Here is a 20,513-nt window from a genome sequence, read left to right on the forward strand (position 1 = left end):
AATCCAACACACTACGACACACCACAATGCACCTCCATGTCCACTTGCCAACCACTTCTCAACGTTGGATGCTCCTACGCATCCCTGGTTGTCATGGCCTAAAGCTGTGATAGTATGCTTTGGTTTGCACCTCACTGACATCATCACTACTATAGTCACATCACTAGGTCCTCTGATGAATGGATCTCCATAATCTCGGATAAGTGGATCTCCCCTCCTGATCCTCCCTAAGAGATCTAACATGCGAATCTCCCTATGTACCTGTGGGGGTGTCCCTAAGGTGTTGCTCCTCGGTGACCATTGTGCCCCATATATACATGGGAAATCCTCCTCTCCATACAAGGAACTATCTGGTGGCTTGTCGATGCCACCACCTCTGACAACCTCCTGCCAAGGTACATTGATCATCCTATGCCCCCACACACGGCCAACATGCCAAGACAACTCATGGAGTCTTCCTGCCCCTCTGTCAGCTTGACCTGTCATGGGTGTTGCCCAAAAATCTAGTGGGAATATGAAAATGGGGTGTTTCCAATCATTGGATCCACCATCCTGCTACTACCCTGACTAACCCAATCCATGGAGTGGTGGGAAGTCCCACCAGGGTCCTAACGATGATCCAACCCTCGAGCCCCTCTGGAAAACCACTACCCTTGCTGAACTATGCTCTCAACCATGGATGTATCCAAAAACCTAGTCACCCCTATCAGGTACCAACTAAATAACTCGTGCCACCAACCCCATGAGAGGTATCAAATGCAAGGGTCCCCAAATACGTAGCAAGTCCATCATGTGAGTGTTGTGCCCTGCGCAACTCATGTTGCCTCGTCACATTGGCCCAGTCAACATATAAAATATGTCTATGTAACTTAGGCACTCTCCCTCCAACATGCATAGGTAGCCTAACAGTACCGCAAGCCCCATCTATGTAATCCTGAAGAGAGATACTAAATGGAAGTATTGCAACTCTACTATCTTCCTGTGCATCTATCTGCTCCACGCTGATGGCAGACCCAACAGATGACTGCATATCCTCCTCTATCATGGACTCAACTAGAGTCTCGAGCTGCCCCACCATAGATACCTCCTCAAGCATAACATCCTCATTTAGCTCATGCTTCTCAAGGTACTCTCCATGTTGCTGTATGTAGCTATCGTCTGGGAACTCTGTCACAGATCTGGGTACCTCAGTGCCTACTCACACCCCATCAATGGATGGTCCCATGGGTGTGTGCCCAACTGTCTCCACCAATGTGTAAATTGGGTCTACCAAAGGAAACTCCCACAAGGGTGGCTCCTATGTCACGCTCTGTGTATCTACGTGCTCCTCACAACCCTGCATGGCCTCAACCTTATGTTCGACCTCCACATCAGTCTCCTAATGTCTAAAATCAGGTCTCCACCAACAAAATCGCCTCCAGGTCTCATCCTCTAACTACCCACCTCTACATGATGGTCCAACCCTTGAACTATACTTCTCATTCTCTTGTTCATCCAAGAAATGAGGCATGGTAGTATGGTCAGACTGACCATACGTGTGGGTGTTGTACTGCTGGGATGTGCGTGTATGTACTTGGCTTCTGTGTTGGTTATGTATCAGTCGTTGCATCCCCTCTAGAATTTGTTGGTTCTGCCTCACCAATTGTTGGCTCTGCCTCATCAACTCCTCCATGATCTTGCTAGCCTCCCCACAACTGGCCAAGATCATGCTTTGATACCACTGTAATATTTCTAGGGAATCTTTACAGTAAATAACAAAGCAAACATAGACATAAAAACCATGAAAATCAAACACATGAATCAGTCCATGAAATTGCACCAAAAATTGCTTTGCTGGGCCATTTTATTATAATATGGAGAGGGTACAATGTGGTGCTGGAAAGAGAGCACCTGGCCTTGCTCATGGAAAACTAGCTAATCCCAAATGAATAATAAGAAGTCCCTCCCAAATCTGATGCGGCTCTTTCCTGGCTCTGTGCTGACATTGTCAGGAAATATGCTGCTGGCTGTGAAGAACTGCTTCTAGGGCCTCCTACGGTGCTCGGAAAATTCTGGGAAATTAACCTCGATCTCTCCACCAAAATCCACAAAAACCCATGAAGGAATTGGCCAAATGTTGACCTCAGAATTTCGGCCCAAATTTACCTTAGCTCCTCTTGCTGCTGGTTGAGTTTGGACCCCTGTTTGACCCCTCAAATCTATTTAGAAAATTCTGCAATTTTAGATATGAGATCCTTGTCAAAAACCCAAAAAAACCTAGAAAGGGTTTCCCTTTGTTCCACACTTCAAAATTTGACCCTTCACAGCTTGGGCCTCCACCAAATTCGAATTCTGTTAATGTGGCTGCTCCTATCAATCTCTGCTTTCCAAACTACAACAATCCTCCTCCAATGGCCCTCCAAATGAAATCCCAACAGCTCAGCTCCTAAATCCTTCTCTCAAGCCTCCCCACAATAAGCTCCACCAATGACTACGCAGCTAAGTCACTTGACACGGGGATTCGGGATTCGTAAGACACGGGGATTCGAGTGTCGGATTCAGACATGTTGACCCCCCGGAACAGGACACGTAGGATTTGTTATATATTATTTTATTAAATATATATATATATTAAAAATTAGATATTTCTTACACAAATTCTCATTAATGATACAAATTCATTGATTTCAAACATAGATCTTCATCTAGATGTTAGTTTTATTGTTTACAAAGTAAGTTAGTAACATTATAGCATGCATAGTACATACAAAATTCAAATACATGTCAGTGGTCACATAAATCATGATTCATAAATGAAAGACAACTTGCAACTACAAGATAGTAAGAGAAAGACACTGACAGTTGTAGTTTTCTCATTAAGTCATCAAATCAAAATGTGTTACATAGGTAGTGCAATGCCAATGGCAAATAGAAATAGAAAATATAAAACAACTACAGGTGTACGAGCCTCAAGGCAATAGGTAGCCCATGACTCATGAGTCATCAATCCTCATAGTCATCATCAGAATCAGCATCAATGTCCTCATCATCATGGTCACCACTGCTCTCCTCTGCATCCTCCTCCTCCCCTGTATCCATAGTCGCCTCTGCATCTACTGGTGTGGAGGATGACCCCTCTAAAATATCACCGTCATCAAATCTAACGGGCTCTAGCACTGGATCATTGAGATCCATGTTGGCCAATGCCAACTCAACACTGCTGTCCAGACCCATATCATCAGGAAAGACATCCCACATTTTTGTCTTACCCCTCAACCACTCTTCCCTCCGCCTGTAAATGAGACGAAGGTTGGTGTGCACATACACCATTGTCTCCGCCCTTGACTGTTCAAGCCTGCTCTTCTTCACACTATACAAATTCCCATATGTGCTCCAATTCCTCTCGCAACAAGAGGATGAAGTCACCTGAGAGAGGAGCCTCATGGCTAACTGTTGAAGAGGAGGGCTTGTTGCCCCATGATTTGCCCACCAAGAATAGGGCTTCTTAGCTCCCCTGTCTCTAATCACATCATATCCTGCAAATCGACCAGTGCCAGTGGAAAACTCTATAAAGGCATCCTCCACCTCATCAAGCAATGCTCTATCTTGAAAAACCCGCCTGAATGCATCTTTCCTCCCTTGTGAGATTTCACCATCCATGTGAGGAGGGAATTTGCGGGAAGGTCCACCATTTAGCCACTCATGGCTGTAGTATTTTAGGTTCAATGAGTGAGCCAAACAATGTAAAGGTGTACAATTCTTGTCCCATCTGCTGACAAGAATATTCTGTATAGTACCACAGAAGGCCTTTGGTGATGTCTCATACTTGGGGCACTCACTTTGTAGAATAATGCTCCTCACTGACTCAATCATGGAATCCCATCCCTCATAAACCTCTCCTAGGATTGGTTTGTCTGTATCTACAAATTGAAGCAAAGAAATGATAGGGTCCATGATCTGAATAATTAGATCTACCCTCTCCCACCAAGTATCATCTAGCACTGTGTCCTTCACTCTTTTAGAGGCTACTTGATCCATCTTTCTCCAAAAAGACCAAAACTTAGAAATAACCATGGCCCCAAGAGCAGCCTTGACCTCCCTCAACCTCTTCAACTTCATGAATGAAGAGGCAAACCATGTATCAACAATCTTCAACAATGATAAATTGTTGTACTCCTTGTAAATAGCGAGGGCATTTGTATGATTTTTCACAAAGTTACGGATATGTTGTGCATCCTCAATAATGTTACCAATCCAAAGCACATCAGAAGCAATGGATTTCGGTGCTAAGTTCAATGAATGGACAATGCAAGGTGTCCAAAACACTTGTGGATATTTAGCTTCCACAATCATGCCAGTAGCCTTGCAAACAGGTGCATTATCTGTAATGATTTGCACACAAGAATCAACACCTACATCTTCAATAACTTTAATAAATAACTCACCAATAAATTGTGCATCCTTGTATTCTCCAAGTGTATCCACTGCTTTCAAGAAAACTGGACCATTCAAGGAAGACACCATGAAGTTGATGATTGGGTGTCGTGTTGGATCTGTCCATCCATCAGAAACAATGCTAACCCCAGATGTTGGCCATGATGCTACAATAGGCTCAAGCATTTTTTGCACCTCTTTTTTTGCCTTCGTCAACAATGTGGTTCTAAGCTTCTCTGAACCAGGAGGCACATACCATGATGGAGACCCGTGAGTTAGAGCTCGACACATCTCAATAAATAGAGGTGAGCGTGCAACATTAAATGATATGAAGTTTTGATAGAAAAAGAAGGCAATGGTGAGATCAAGCTCTTCCCGTTTCTCTTTTTGAAAAATCTTGTCCATTGGACCAAGTGTAATTGCTCTTCTTTTTGCTGCTTATCCCCCAATAGAACTCTCAAATGGAAATTTGGTGGTGCCTTTCCTCAAAAATGGAAGGGGGTCTTCATTCTTGGTTTTTCTTGATTTTGTAGCCACATTTTCCATACCAACAGTGAACTTCTTTTCCATTTCTTTCATCTTTTGTAAAAGAATAGCTTTACAAGCTCTAATTCCACAACTTGGTAAAGCCAACAAATGGCCTTTCACACGGTAATATGTGCTTTTGAAAGAAATGTGGCAAAAGTTGCATCTCCATTGCACATTGCCTCCTCCCTTCCCCTTGGTGCTTGTCCCATCCTCTCTTGTGACATATTTCCACAAGGGATATTTCTCAATGTTGTCTTTAGGTCCTCCTCTTCCCTCAACATTACTTGCAGCAGACTCTGATGATATTCAGGGAGGAGGGGCATCTCCAATGGAGACATTCTTCCCCTCCCTTTGCCCCCTAACTGTTGCCCTTGATTGAGCCATGAATACTGTAAAAAAAATAAACAAAACATGCACAAATTTGTAAAAAAAATAAAATCACATACAAACTGCTGTAATAGAAATGCAAAAAATTAGAGATGAAATGCACTTACCTGGTGCTTGAATCTCCTTGCCGAATGCTCCACACCCTTAGCTCCTTGCTCCAAACCCTTAGCTCCTTGCCCACAGCTCAAAGTATGCACAACTGAAAGAGAGAAATACTAAAAAACATAAAGAACAACACCTTTTTTATGCCTGCGGGTTTCATTTTTGGGGATTCGAATCCCACAATCGGGACACGTTGTGTTCTAACGGGACACGTACGGGATTTGTATGTGTCCTGTTAGGACACGGGACACATACAGGATTCATATGTGTCCTGTTAGGATACGGCGTGTCCCCTTTTGGGATTCGAATCCCCAGCGAATTGTGTCTGATTCGTAGGATTTGGACATGTGGCCCCTTTTTAACGAATCCGGTTACTTAGCTACGCAGGCCTAACCAAAGAAATCTGTCTAGCTGAGAAGGGCACTCTCAACTCCCATAAATTCTCTTCCTTCATCTGCAATTTGGACAAGGAATTGCCCAGTAATGGTATAACCTCTAATTTCAGTACCCCACTTCACCCAAGAAACGTGTGGTTCTTCTTCTACGTCCAGGCTGAACCTAAGGCAAGTCGTACCACCTGACACTAGTCCCCCAAGTCTCCACAAAGTCGTGACAATACCTCCCTAGGTTGGCATGCGTGGTCCACCGAAGAAGAGGGTGATATTCCCCTTGGAAATCTCTGGTGCTAAAAAACACTTGTTACTCAGCTGAACAGCTAGAGCAACAATGTGTAAATGTCAAATTATCAAAAGGTCCCCAACGCTGCCTTCAACCCTCTATTTATAATTGTTGCCTCACCTTTCCTTGTGGGTCCATCATCCAAATATTTCGACCTCCTTTCCACAAAATCGATTTTTCCTCCAAGGGGTGTGTATTCCATGAGGGGCGGCCCCCATATTCCACTAATATTGAAGTTTTCGATTTCTCCTAATCCCCATGTACCAAAAATGTCTCCAATGTTAAGATTACAAAATTTTGCTATGCTTAGCACTTCCCAAATAAACTTAGTTAATCCTGTTAAATAAAAAACCAAAATTGGGGATATCACACCATGTCATAAGGAACACCAGAAAAAAGAACATCACACTTTAAATCTCATTGATGGTTTAAGTTGTTTGAACATTGGCATCATTGTGTTTGACATCTAATTAAGGCATTGTTAAGAAATCCTTAGATAATTGCTCTAACTTAAAGATCCTGATCTTGAGAGGCTTTGATATCTTGGTTGTTTATCTTAGGCATTTCGCATCTCAAGTTTCATTAGTTATCAGTCTAAGTGAGCATTTCAACATTGGTCATTGGCATATCTCAAGTAATCATTGTTGAATATGACATATGTTTTAAACATCTTGTGGAATACAGTTGAATATTGACACTTGTATCTTTAAGCACATGTCTTGTCTTAAGATTGTTATCTAATCATTGTTAAATACTCTAGCTATAAGATACTTCACGCTAAGTACTTAAATATCATAAACAATCTTAACTCAAGAAGACTTCACCCAATCCATCTTGCATAAGCATCCTAGGATTTAGTTTGCATTAATAATTTACCTCCAAGCATAAGCTTGGTTGATAGACTCTTAGGGCAACCCTTTTCCAATTAGCTTGAGGGATTCAACTTTTCTCAGTGGTTAACACAATGACCTTGCAGTTGTTAGAGCCACAGTCTCTGCAGCACCAGAGGCACTAGGTGGGTGGAACACAAGGGGAGGTATCGTTAATCAGGCCATTGCCTGCTTCCCGTTGGCTTCGATTTCACAACCTACTCTGAACACTGTTTCTCAAAACAATTAAGGGAGAGGTGCAACTTAGACTAGGCATTTAAGCTAAAAATAACCAACATCCTTGCATCACACCTAGCCCTTATGAATTGCATATCATATAGAATAGTCTATCATATTAAGCAGCGATTGCCCATACGGTTATTTGGTTTCGATTTATAATAAGCAAGAATTGTGACTCTGTAAGGCATTGGTCTCATCTCAAAATCTAATCTAATCATTAATCTTGTTAACTTCTACCAAATAGCTAGACCACTCATCCATATCTTCCAAGCAAGTTGGTTCCCAACTTGTTTTCCTTAATCTCATTCCATAGGGAGTACTCCCCATAGCCTATTGTTGGGAGACAACTAGAACAAAGTGGGTGGGGATTAGAGTGACAACCCCTGCCTTGAGCAGTTGTCACGGTGCCTGTATAATCCAGGCGACAACAGGTACCTAGTGAAATCCTTGGACCTCCACCTTGTACCTGTTGTCTAGACTCTAAACCTTAGTATTGTAGTGCCATGGAATGACATGTAATGAACAAACGTCCCTTGTGGAATTCTCGCATAGGCGTGTCAAGTATATGTTCATGGTAAAGTGTCTTCCATATCATGGATGCAAATTATTGATGAAAAGTACCTATAGTCAACAAGGTGGAGTGATAACAAATAAGGACATAAAAGCAGTGGCAAGTACTTAATTAGAAATGATTACTAACTAGAGTACCCATGAGTCTCAGTTACTAATCCCTAGGCAGGGATGACAAAACATTGACAAAGACAACAATATCTATGCCATACACAATAAGGGCTTGCCAAATACATTATAGTTATAAGCATGTTGTAGCGACTACAACCACCCTCCAAAATTTTTCCTTAGCCTCGTTTTGGAGCCTCCCCTCCAACCTTCACAACAACTTGCCTTGCTTCGTCAAGTTCTCAAGCTTCAGTTTTTTCTTCGCACAAAGGCAGCCTGTTGATCACAGTTGATCCATTCCCCTCACAGGCTGCTCACCGGACTTGGTCCAGCTGCAGGCTGAGTAGCTTCCCCTTGAAAATTGCGCATTTCTAGAGGGCAACTAGCCTTCCCTCTAGGAATTGCACAATCCTCTCTGACAACCTGCTGGGCTCTAGGATTGCACAATCTTGCCAGCCAGCCCTCCCAGCGAGATTTGCGCAAATTTTCCTAGCAGCAGGTTGTTCAGCTTGGGACTTGCACAAATCTGGGCAACAATTAGCTGCTCTGCCCAGAAATTAAACAAATCTCCTGGGCAGCCAGCCCATCTCCCAGCCAGAAATGCGCATTTTTCTCCAGCAGTCGAGCAGTCTCTTGCATGTGCATCTGAGTTGACCGGTCCCCTCCGGGACTGAGAAAAACGACTTGCATGCATGGGCTGCTTCTCCCAAGGAAGCATGCAAAGGTATCCCTTGTTTTAGGGATCTATGTTTAGCAGTTGGAGGTTACATGCAAGGAGCAATTCTGAAACCTCCCACCAAGTGTCGCTTCCCCTAGATTCGTGGCATACGCGTCATAACCTTGACGTTATCAAAACTCATCAACTGGACGCTGCAGAGCTCATTCCTCACATCAACCTTGCAGCTTTGACATCCCACATCACATCTAGGAGCAGTCGGCACAGTCAACGCAACTGTTCTAGGGTAAGCCCGCTTCCCATGTCTTGCGCTGCATTTCTGTCGCTTTTTGTGTATTCGCTTGTAGGAGTATTGTTTGCTTGATTTCTTTGAGCGCTTGTTGTCGTTTACATATATACTAGCTTGTCCTAGCTCTGTTTCAGTTTTCGTTGCTATCTCATTGTTGTTGCATGCATGAAACTGTTTTGCACAGAGGTTCGCCCAACCGGCGAACTTCCTCACCCACATGCATGTTGATCTGTTTGCTGAATCTTTCATTCATGTTTTGCATGCATTGTTAATCACTTCTTCTATCACTTAGTGTCGCCATGCATTCACTGGCTTACTTGCTTTTAGTTGCTCGTTGGCAAGTCAGGCCAACCTTGGCCCAGACTCTGTCTTCACCAAGGCTGCATTGTGCAATCTGGGAAAGGAAGTCTCACCTTCCTCTCCAGATTTGCGCATTCCTACCCAGCACTGGCCTCTAGGACTGTTTTGCGCATTTTTGGAGGACAGTGGCTGCTTGGCCCAAGAAATTGCGCAAATTTGTCCCTAGGCCAGCAACCGTTTCCAGTTGGAATTGCGCATTGTAGTCAGTAGCTAGACTGGACTGTGCATTGCACAGTTCCAGTAGTCAGTCGGTCTGCCAGAAACCCAGAATGTGCCTTGTGCAGTCTTGGCAATCAGTCCCCCAACCTCCCGACCGAAATTGTGCAACCTTCATGATCATTCACCCAAGTATGTTGCAAGTCAGTTCTCATGTTCATTTTGGTTTTCGACTAACAGATTGCTTGCCATGAGTGTTGTCATGTCTCTAGGTATTGCAAGTGTTCATCTTCCTCTCAGCAGTACAAGAAGAATGGTTTCCAGGAGAGCAGAGACAAAGACACCATTCAAAGCACACTTGGGGATGCAGTCGATCAAGTGTCTATGGACTTGCCTACCCACGAAGACATCAAGTTGTTCGTAGACAAGGACATCAAGATATGATAGCAGCAACATCACAGCGAGCAACATCATGAACAGCAGCTGAAGACAGCATACCAAATGCAACGAATGCAAGAGGAGGGTTGTTGACAACACGGAGGCGGAACAAGGTTGCAAGCTCAAGTAGATCCATTGATGATGAAAGCAACTTTGGAGACTCTGACTATGAGGTGATGGCGCGACATGAAGATCGTGCGAAGATAGAGAATGGAACAAAGAAGGAGTTGCATGTGCTAAAGCAACAACTCAAGGAAGAACATGAAGTTGCATAGATAGATGAATGAGTTGCAGCAGGATCAGGAACAACAGTGGGTGCATCATGCACTCACGGATGAAACTACGCTCGTACAAGTTAAAGATCCATCCCAACAGCTAACACGGAGCAGACATGGTGAATAGTGTTGTTGATCGCATGCAAGGGATTCAACATCATGCATGTCATTGAGCGCATGCATGCAGTCCAACCCATTCAACACACTCACCAAGGCGAAGACAAGAAGCAAGTCCAACTGGAGCTGAACATGTACTTCGGCAAGTTGATGCGCATGATCACCAACACACACTTGAAGATCAACACGGACACTATGCATCAGTGTGTTGCCGATTCAGTTGCACCTAAGATGACCATGCGCATGTTAGCAGATGAGTTGGATGAAGGAGTCAAACCAATGCACCGGTTACAACGAAAGCAAGAGTTTGCTTCAGCAAGATGTCACCATGAGGTGCATGCACACCATCACGGATGACCAAGCTTGGCATTAGCTCACCACTTTCACCATCACAAGCATGTCAAAGAGTTGGTCTCATCACAACGGACAGAGTGTTAGTGATATCTTGCAAGGATTTCTCAAGCCATGTTGTCTCACATGAGTACATGGGCATTATAACATTGAGTCATGTCAAGTGTAAGTCAATTGTCAATAGTTAGATGTAACAGTGATAGAGTCGGTGAAGAGTCATGAGGGTAGTTGAACTATCACAAAGGGGAATGTCAAGTGTCACCCCACCCTTTGCTATAAATATTCCCTCATAACTCATTGTATAGGCTTTTGGTCAGCCAAGCTTCTACTAAGACTATCTTGAAGAAGGCTTGGACAGTATTGTAATGCGCCTTGGCTTCTCCACTGCATGAAGCTAGTACATCTCTTTGGAGGAGCAAGCGGATGTGGCTGTAACATTCCACTGTTGGGGCTAGCAGGTTTACATGGATGTATTGTATGATTGAGACTTACACTTCTTTATATAATAAGAGGCAACACATTTTCATGCATATGTTGTTATTGTAGTTGGACTGCTCCGGTTGCCTTAATGATATATGTTGTTTAACTTACGTACTTGTATATGCACTGATTCACATGCAATTATATGAATCTTGTTGTTAATGTGTTGTATATGTTGTTTACGCTGTCACCGTTCGTGTCGACTGCTCTGCCGGACATCAGACAGACCTTTGACATGAACCTTGTTGTAACAACTGTCGCACTCGTCTCAGAGTGATTCATGAGTGTTGTACGTGTTATCTTACCTTGTATGATGTGACTGCCGCATCTGAGTGCACTGCTCCGCCGGAAGCTATGCATGTCCTTTTGTGTTGTGTGTTCCTAGTAAAGTTGGGACTGATCCCTTTCAACTTGGAACTCACCTTCACCTTCTTCTCCCTTCAAAGTGTTAGAACTTCTCATACATCTTCCTTGACTCACTGCATCAGTCACACCCTTGCTACTGATAGAGTTATCTTATTTGCCTCTGTGCGACATCGCGGTAAAGGCATTACCTTACGACCCACTACTGGGACTCCTACACCAAACGGTCTGAGGTCTAATTGGGAATTCTTACCGGGGAGATCCCCTTGACATGTTGGCGGGTCCAACACCGTCAACAAAGCAGTAATGTATAATTAAACTGTAGAATCTAAGGTTACAAGCATATATTGTAGATGTAATTTATGCTTAATGTTTAGATGTCGATGAATTAAGAAGTTTGAATTATGTAAAAGAAACCATGAATATAAGATGCAGCTTATAAGAAAACCTGTATAACTACTAATGTGAACTATGTGTCTTCTTATGCTAGCATTTTAATTATGATTTCTAATTAGCTAACAAATTAAGCACATAGAACTACATGTCATTACTATGACTTCCACTTCTAGCTTTTATGTAGGCTTTTAAATTGCAGTTTTATGACTTGCATAACAAATTATTTATACTGTATCAGTAACTGTTGCTGCATGATCAAGTCAATGGCTTTTCTGTCATCCTTCTTCTTTATAACTATGTACAAATATAGCTTTTAATGCAAAGCAACAAATCTCACAATCCCCTATATTTTGGGCAATTATGTATATTATAGTGCTTCTTTAACAAATGCGTTTTACTAATGCTATTGGACTAGAACTTTATTTTTGTATTTTATTTAAAAATAATTGCATGCATTGTTTACTTTTGTCTAAAATTTGTATTTGAGCTGTCTAGACTAATCATTTCAAGACGTTGGAGTTTGTTTTTGACTCACCAATACTAAATTATCTTAAATGACCAGCTTTGGTGGTGAATGAGAATTTTAGTTCTACAGAAACTATAGGTTTATATGGACTCAGTGTAAGATGAGAAATGGTTCTTGATTTATGTCCACATACTTCTTTAAATAATGTTCTATTTATTTTTCTCTTTTAAAAAGAACAGCTTTATTGTGAAAACGATTGTGAAATTTTTTTAGGTTGTTAACATCTAGCAAGTTGTTCTTGTTTGAGGTTTAATTAAATTTGAGGAAAGGTCTCACAATTTGCTGGGATTGCCTATCATTCATCAAATGAGCCATATTGATTTATTGGTCTGTGTGTTGTCATTTACAGCAAACTATCAAGCGGTTAGATGCCTTTGCTTGAATAGCTTAAATGAAGAAAGAACGTCAGTACTACTGAAATGTTTCATTACAAATGGTCAAGGTGGGGATCTGATGTGATTATTTCTCTCTTAATTTGTTGCTTCTTGTTCTATTTGTTATATGTTATGCTTCGCTGCAAGGGTTTCTATATTTCTAATGTATGTTCTTTAACAAGAAACCTCTTTCATTTTCTAGATAATAGGCATAGATCTGAACTTTTTGTTTTACATTTGAAACCTCACATGTGGTACATGCCTTTGTAGTGCATATCTTCACAAGTTGGGCTTCCATGAGCATTCAGTTCATTTCAACAACTATAATAAACATCCAATTGCACTTGAATTTTGACTTAGATACTAGTTATGGCTGATGTTAAGTTGTAATACTAAAGATTCATAGGAGAATGCAAAACTGGCTTCTATTGTTCCTAGGTTTTGGGTTATGCTATGGATTTTCCCATATTTTCCAACTAGAACCTCCTAACTATGCCTACTGTTGTTGCACAAAGTGTCCAGGCACCGCGACAACACTCAGAGTAAGGGTTGTCACTCTAATTCTTACTCACTCCGTTTAGACTCTCTCCTAGACAAGTCAAAGGGGGTAGTCTCTAAGGGTAAATGAATGAGGAAGACTTGTGGAACACAGGCTCTAGGAGACTTAACGCTGAATAACTTAATGAAAATGAGACAAGTTCTGATTAACTAAGTTACTTATATATATCAACTGAGATGAATAAGACACAGCCACAAGATATAAATGATTTTTAGACTAGTGCTTTAGATGCTCAATTAATCATGAACAAAATCAAGCTATTCAGAAGAGAATTAGAGATATGATAGAAACGATGATCATGAACAATTAGATGTAAAAAATGCTCCAAACCTTAGCATGCGAAATATTCTAGCAATTAAATTTCGAAAAATTTAAATACCTTGAAGAACCATGAAATTCAAATGCTAAGCAATTCATAATCCTAGAACTAAAATGATCTTTCTTTAGTGACCTAGATCTAGAAAATTTGTTAATTTTCCTATAGTCAATCTTTAGATATGATTTTAAGCGTGTTTGACAATAGAGAAATTAATACCACAAAATTTTTCTTTTAAATTTTTAAATTCCAAAAACCCTTAACACAAATAAAAGCCCAAGAATGAACTTTACATTAAAAATTTGAGTATTCCTAGGGCAATTTTTAATGTGCTAAGTTTTATGAGAAAAATTAATGTGGCGAATGATTAATTAAGTTTTTCAATGCAACAAAAATGAAAAATCAAAAAGCTTTAATAATTTAAATTTTTAATGGGCCAAAGGCCACATATATATATTTTTTTAATGTGGAATCGTAAGTCCTCTTTTGATTTAATTCTTTTAGAAATTTCAAAGTCACATAAAAATGATTTTTTTTTTTTTTTTTTTTTATTTTTTAGTTAAAAAAAAAAGTAAAAAAGAAATCAAAACCAAAGTCACATGAGAAAAATTAAAATGAAAAATTAAAGCAAAAATAAAGATCAAAAAACAAAATTTAAAGATTAAAAAAAATGAAAAGAAAACCCTAAAAAATGAAATTGAAATCAAAGTTGAAAAAAAAAATTGAGATTTCTTTTGAGTTTAAATAAAAATCAAAACAAAAAAAAATTAAATGTAGACAAAACAAATCGAAAAAGCAACCAAAAAAAAAATCGAATTGTTCATAAAACTAAAACCTAACCTAAATGAAAACACGAAATATAAAACAAATAAAATAAAGAAAAGGAAAACGAATGTTTGTTTGTAGGTTTGGTGGCGACGTATGGAGTTGAGGACCGATGGAGCTTGCGGATCGATGGAGGATGGCAATGAGGGGACAGATGCAACGGAAAAGCAAGGAGCTTGAGGGAAGGCCGATAACGGGAGCGATGAGGAAGGAGGCGGATTGAGGGACACAGATTTAATGTAGGTTGAGAGAAGCCGCAAACAAAGGCAATCGATAGGGAGCAGTGATTGTAGGAGCGAGGGAGTTTGAGGGAACGACAGGAGACGACAAAAGGGTTTGAGGGCACGGGGATGCTGCAGGGAGATGATGGCAGCAATGGTAGCGCAGAGAAGGAGGGATTGCTGGATCGAGTAGTGAGGAAGAGAAAATGCAGGCGGTAGAGGATGGAGATATAGATGACTGTGATTTGAGGGAAAAAATAAAAACATAGGCAGGGATAAGGGCTCAAAAAATGCAGCAGAGAGGGAGAAAAGAAATGGAAAACCCTAGGTAGTAGAGAAATTTGACAAGGCTTCCAGGCAGCAAATGGTAGCCTCAAAAACCCTAGAACAAACCCAAAAAAATTAAATTTCACACCAATATATCTCTGCTTTAAAATTTTCTCCCAAAATGACCCAAGATCTGAATTTAAAACCCTTGGAGAATAATGCTGGTTAACCCCAGAAGTCCAGATCCTACCCTCCATGGCTTAGATTTGGCTTCTATTCCAATTTTCCCCTCAAATTTGCAGTTGCACAACGAAAAGAAAACACCCAAACGATATATACAATGATAAAATCGGAAAAACCCCAAAACTCAGTTAGATAATTACAATAATTACAAACTGAAGGCTCTAATTACCCGAATCTATGATTATGCTGCACATGAATTTAAAAAATTTAAATTTTAAAAAGAGGTGCTAGCTCGAAACCCTCATGCATCACAAAACAAAAATCTTATGATAAGCCTGGAGCTTATTTAGCTGGGCTCTTTAGGAAATACAGATCGGGAGTTGGCTGGTCCAACTGAAGACTATCCCCTAATGCCCAATAATCTATCTCAAGATTTCCCTACAAAACTCAATCCAACCATTAAAAATAGAGCGAGAAAATAATAATTAAATTTAGACAAATAGAGATACCTACTATTACGTTCAAAATTAAAATTATTATTCAAACTCCAGCAAACTGAACAAGATACCTATGCTCAGATGACTCTTTAGTAGCTATCATCAATGGCTTTAGAAAAAATTATGCATGAAATAAAACATCTTACAACATTCCCACGAAGAGTAGCACCAACAGAATTTAACCCCAAAGTCTTTCTTTATTATCCAGAAAAAAAATTACACCAGAGCTTTTTGCTAAGCACACGACTTAGAGATTGGATAGATCGACTGACAACTGACCTTCTATTTAAAGATAAATCCTCCAATGGCTAGTTTGAGTGATCCTCATCAAAGTAATCTCGACTGTTGACAAAGGTCAAAATATCTTTTAATCTCATTTGTCGAAATATTTTATTTTTGAGGAAATTCGAATTTTTCATTTAAATGCACTTTAATTAACTCAAAAATTTGACTTTGACTTAACCCCCAATGATCAAAGGTTTAAAAGTGATCAAAATAGTTAATTTACCTTAGTCCGAGAACCTCTTAAAATTTAATTTTTTAGGACCGTCGAATTTTGCATTTGGAGAATTTAAATTTACCTAAGACTTGGAATTAATTAAATTTTTGGCTTAGAATTTTAATTAATTTTGGGCTAAAAAATATAATTAATTAACCTATGAGGGTATAAATTATTTCTCCAACCCTCAAATGTTTAGCCATGGTTTTCTAATTATGAGGGACCATGTGCTAGACATTTTACATCAAGATTTACACATTTTTACATCATAAAGGGGGAAAACCCATTTGTTACAGACCCTCATAGACTACCCATTTCTGCAACACAAGTATAATCCAGCAGACCAAGCAATTTGTAATAAAATAATCTAATCAAATAATTAGGATTATTCCCAAATTACTTCTACATAGACTCGATCTAGAACACTAGGACTCACCTAAGATCCTAGCGACATCCATTTCAGCTTTGGGGTAAGACTAGAGGGAAAAACTTTGCCGATCATTCGTAAATGAATCAGTGAGACGAAAGACATCCTAAAATGGAGATCGTCACTAGAAAGGTAGGTTTACTTAGGTCATTACATACATGACACAGGTCTGCTGAGATTATTTACATTATACACATGCAGAATGGGTTTACATAACATCTTGGAAGTCGGGCTGATGATGATAGCTAGACGGCATGGACACATCGATTAGGCGCTATCCCTTTTGCGAAAAAAGGGGATGTACTGCTATGGGTCGTTGACACGTAGTGGTCAACATCTACTTTTGCCAAAAACAACATTAATGTTTCATGTCAAATTGCCAACAATTGTTTGCTAACTTATCCAAAAACTTGAGAAATCCATAATGTGAAATATGAAGCTAAAACGATTTTTCAATTTCCTTTTTCTCTTTGGTCACTCACCAAAGCAGTGTTATGAGAACCAGATTGGACCGGACTGAACTGGCCAGTCTTGTTTTTTTCAAACAAAAACTAGTTTGAACCACTGCTACAGACTAGAAAAGGCCGGTTTGCTACCGAACCGACCTGTTCCTCTATGGAAACTGGAAAAGGATGGAATCAGTGGGTTCGGTACTGAACTGGCCGGTTCTGTACAAAACTGGTTGGTTTCTTACAATGCAGTTAAGGACCCTTGGAACACCATTTAAAAAAACAATAATTTATGAGTGTGGTAGCTTAATATTCAACCATAGGGCCCTGCGAATGCTATGTAATTAATATTTATGTTAAATTCTCCTTTATCTTTCATTTTCATCCTTTCACTTAAAATTTTAACATTACCATTAATTGTTTTAGGATGTTTGAGAGTAGTTCTAGTTATCCACAAATGTTCACTATTCCAAATTTGGGGCTACGCATCACTTGCCTGGAATCTTCTCTCATTTTGGACATGGTTACCCTATGAAATTTGTGTGTTAAAGAGCTCTTGATGACTGGTATGTTGATTTTCTAGTAGCATACAAGACTAGAACAATTTTTTTTTAACTGATTACTATTTCCAGTGATACAATTTGACTTCTTTAGAACATTCCAATCATTAAATAGTTATACTTGAAAATTTCAACCATTAATATTAAGATCCATAGAGCAGTAAAGATCACAATAAGACAATGAACAAGAGACTATATTACTCTGGCATAACCCCACTTTAAGGGGAAAAACCCAACAACCTTTCCTTATGAGAGAATGTCCAATTCAATCCAATTTGTACATCAAAATAAAATATCCTTGGCAAGATCACATAGATAAATACTGACCAACAAGATGACCTCCCAAAAGTGCCAAGCCAACCCTCCAATATCCATTACAAAGATCCCTTCAATTTTGTCCATAAATAGGTCTACAATTAGATCTGGCGTAGGTCTCAAGATGTTGAAATGTGGTTGTTATTGATGTCAACCCAAGTAGCACCAGACGATGCCCCTCCTTTGATGATGAATATGGCAAACTTGAGGATTTTATGATTAAAGTCATGTTAATTTTAGTTAACAATAGTATGTTCTATGCTTAGCACAATTACTTCAATGTCCTTTAGTAGCCCAATGACAATTTCCAATTTCGTTTTCCAATAGCAATCACATTAACCATAAATCACATTGACAATAACTATATATAGAACATGAATAACAAAATGCAAAAGACACGCCAAGACAAGAGAACATCAGATTTGGCGGATGCCAGGGAAAAACCCTTTGATCAATTCTTCTTATTATTATATCAAATGTTCAGAAAAGAGATACAAAAAGTCAAATTGACTTTGCCGAATCAAGGTCAAAACAGCCCTATCAAGTCTGCAGTTAAATTCAGCTTTAGCCAAAAAGTTAAAGATGGTCAACGCGTCAACAAAACATCCCCTTTGAAGCTCGGTCAAAGGCTGTCAAAATCAACCTCTTTAGTTGGTCAAAGTCAACCCAAAACAATCATCCAAACAATAGTCAAACTCGGTCAACCCAAAGTCAACTCTACGGTCAAACAAGCCTATGGTCAACACAGGTCAAAGTGCCTAGAAATTCTCAATTTTTGTGCCAAACACTTTGACTTGCCAAAAACAAAAATTTCCACCAAATTCACAGTCAAAGGATGAGTCAAAGTGCCTGTTCAACGCTCGTCAAACCCTGCGACAACTTTGAAATTTCGGTCCTGTAATTTGCCCAAAAATTCCTCCTCCCTGCCACACGTGTGAGAGAAAATCCGCTGCCCAATGAGGTGTACGAACCAATCAGATGAAGAGAGAGAAGATGATGTGTGATGAGTGAGATGCCAAATGAGGTTGGAGGTCACTTATATTTATACAAGTCATTGAAGGTGAAGAGACATGTCCATTGGGCTTCATGAGCTACATGATGATGTGGCCGACCTTGACAATTTGCACATATATGGGCATAAATTCAAAAACATATTTTTGCTTGTCCAAATTTGATGTTCTTTAGGTCAATTTTGGTCCTCTCAAAAAGCGGAATTCAATGCAATAATCATCTCCATCAAATGAGTTGTCTAAAGTGGAATTTGGCCATAGTTGCCAATTTTAACACTCACTCTAAACTAGGGAGAATTCCACTTGCCAATCCATCCATCATCATCGATCATCATGCCATCCTGTTGTCATGTACCATCTTTGTATCTCGTCTTTGCTCTGTTGAACACTAATATAGATGCTGAAGAAGAATTGATCGAGAGTGAGTCACAAGACCTTACCACTCTTCGCTGATAAAAGTCAGTCTAGGAGTAGAACCCCAATCAGACTTGATCCCATATCAAGTTGTTGAACACCATGCATACTAGACATAGGGAGTACAATGGTACATTATGCATCCATCTGTAGTGCTATGGTCCCTATCCTCTTTTCCCAACTCATTGTCCAGATGAAAGGTACTTCCCATGAGTCCCCGACTACATGGGTAAGATGTATGTTGCGGCATCCACATGAGAAGGTGAACCAGTCATCCTGCTAATATGCCATAGGATAAGGTGAACCACTCATCCTATGCATTTATCATCAATCGTAGGGGAAGGTGAACGACTCACCTTACACATGTGTCATCAATCGTAGGGGAAGGTGAACCACTGATCCTACACACGTCAACCATCATGGGGTATCACAGGGGAAGGTGAACCACTTAACTTGTACACAACGCACCTATAGGGGAAGGTGAACCACTCACCCTATGGTCGCTCATATCTCCAAGAAGTACCCCAAGCCCCCTGGAGTGCCCAAAACTCAGTGTCACTCCAAGTCTTTCTCGGAAGGCTAAGAATTTGACCTTCCCCATGGGCTTCGTGAGGATGTGAGCAACCTACTCATCGGTCCTGATGTGTTGGAGTCTTATTGTTCTCTATTGTACCATATCCTTGAAAATGTGGTCCCTGATATCAATGTGCTTGGAACAGTCGTGGAACACAGGATTGTATGAAGGGCAAATCCCACTTAGGTAGTCGCAATAGATCATGGTGGTAACCAGAATGTGTTCAAATAGCTCACAAAAGAGCTTCCTCAACCAAACAACTTCGCAACTGGCCATACTAGTGTTGTAACATGCTTTAGTTTTGATAAGTTAGTTTTTATTTTATAAAAGAGGGTATGAAAAACTAAAGAAAAAATGGAAATATGAAAAGATAGAAAATAAAAAAAAGAGATGAAATAGAACCCCATCAAAAGAAAATAAAAAAATTTGTATAAGTGTGTTTGTTTAAATGCCACTTCATGAAATAAATTGCATTTGTAATAAATAAAGGTTTGTGTGCAACTTGTTTTTATGCCACAGCCTTTTCTTCTGATTTGAATCAAATTGTTTAACCTTGGTCAAATCATTTAAATTTTTGTATTAGATTAGAGAATAAATTCAACCAAACAGTGTAATCTTGGTTGAACATTAGAAGATAGGCTAGAATAGGATAAATAATGACCTAACATGCTCAAAATTTGGCCTAAGTTATATTAGATTAG

The 20,513-nt window shown here is 39.9% G+C and overlaps 1 protein-coding gene across 6 annotated transcripts in view; it reads left to right on the forward strand.

Annotated features, from left to right (window-relative positions):
• The window catches only part of RUS3 (root UVB sensitive protein (Protein of unknown function, DUF647)), a 337,640-nt gene that overhangs the window by 186,630 nt on the left and 130,497 nt on the right, over positions 1–20,513 (forward strand). For all 6 annotated transcript variants that reach the window (XM_089373530.1, XM_089373529.1, XM_089373532.1 and 3 more), the window contains one exon: positions 12,672–12,764. In XM_089373530.1, the coding sequence (XP_089229656.1) occupies positions 12,672–12,764 (93 nt within the window). The remainder of the gene's footprint in view (positions 1–12,671; positions 12,765–20,513) is intronic.

The sequence above is a fragment of the Pinus tabuliformis genome, chromosome 8 (genome assembly GCF_031772625.1).
Source record: "Pinus tabuliformis cultivar Carrire ecotype Pingquan chromosome 8, CPIR1, whole genome shotgun sequence".
Classification (NCBI taxonomy): domain Eukaryota; kingdom Viridiplantae; phylum Streptophyta; class Pinopsida; order Pinales; family Pinaceae; genus Pinus; species Pinus tabuliformis.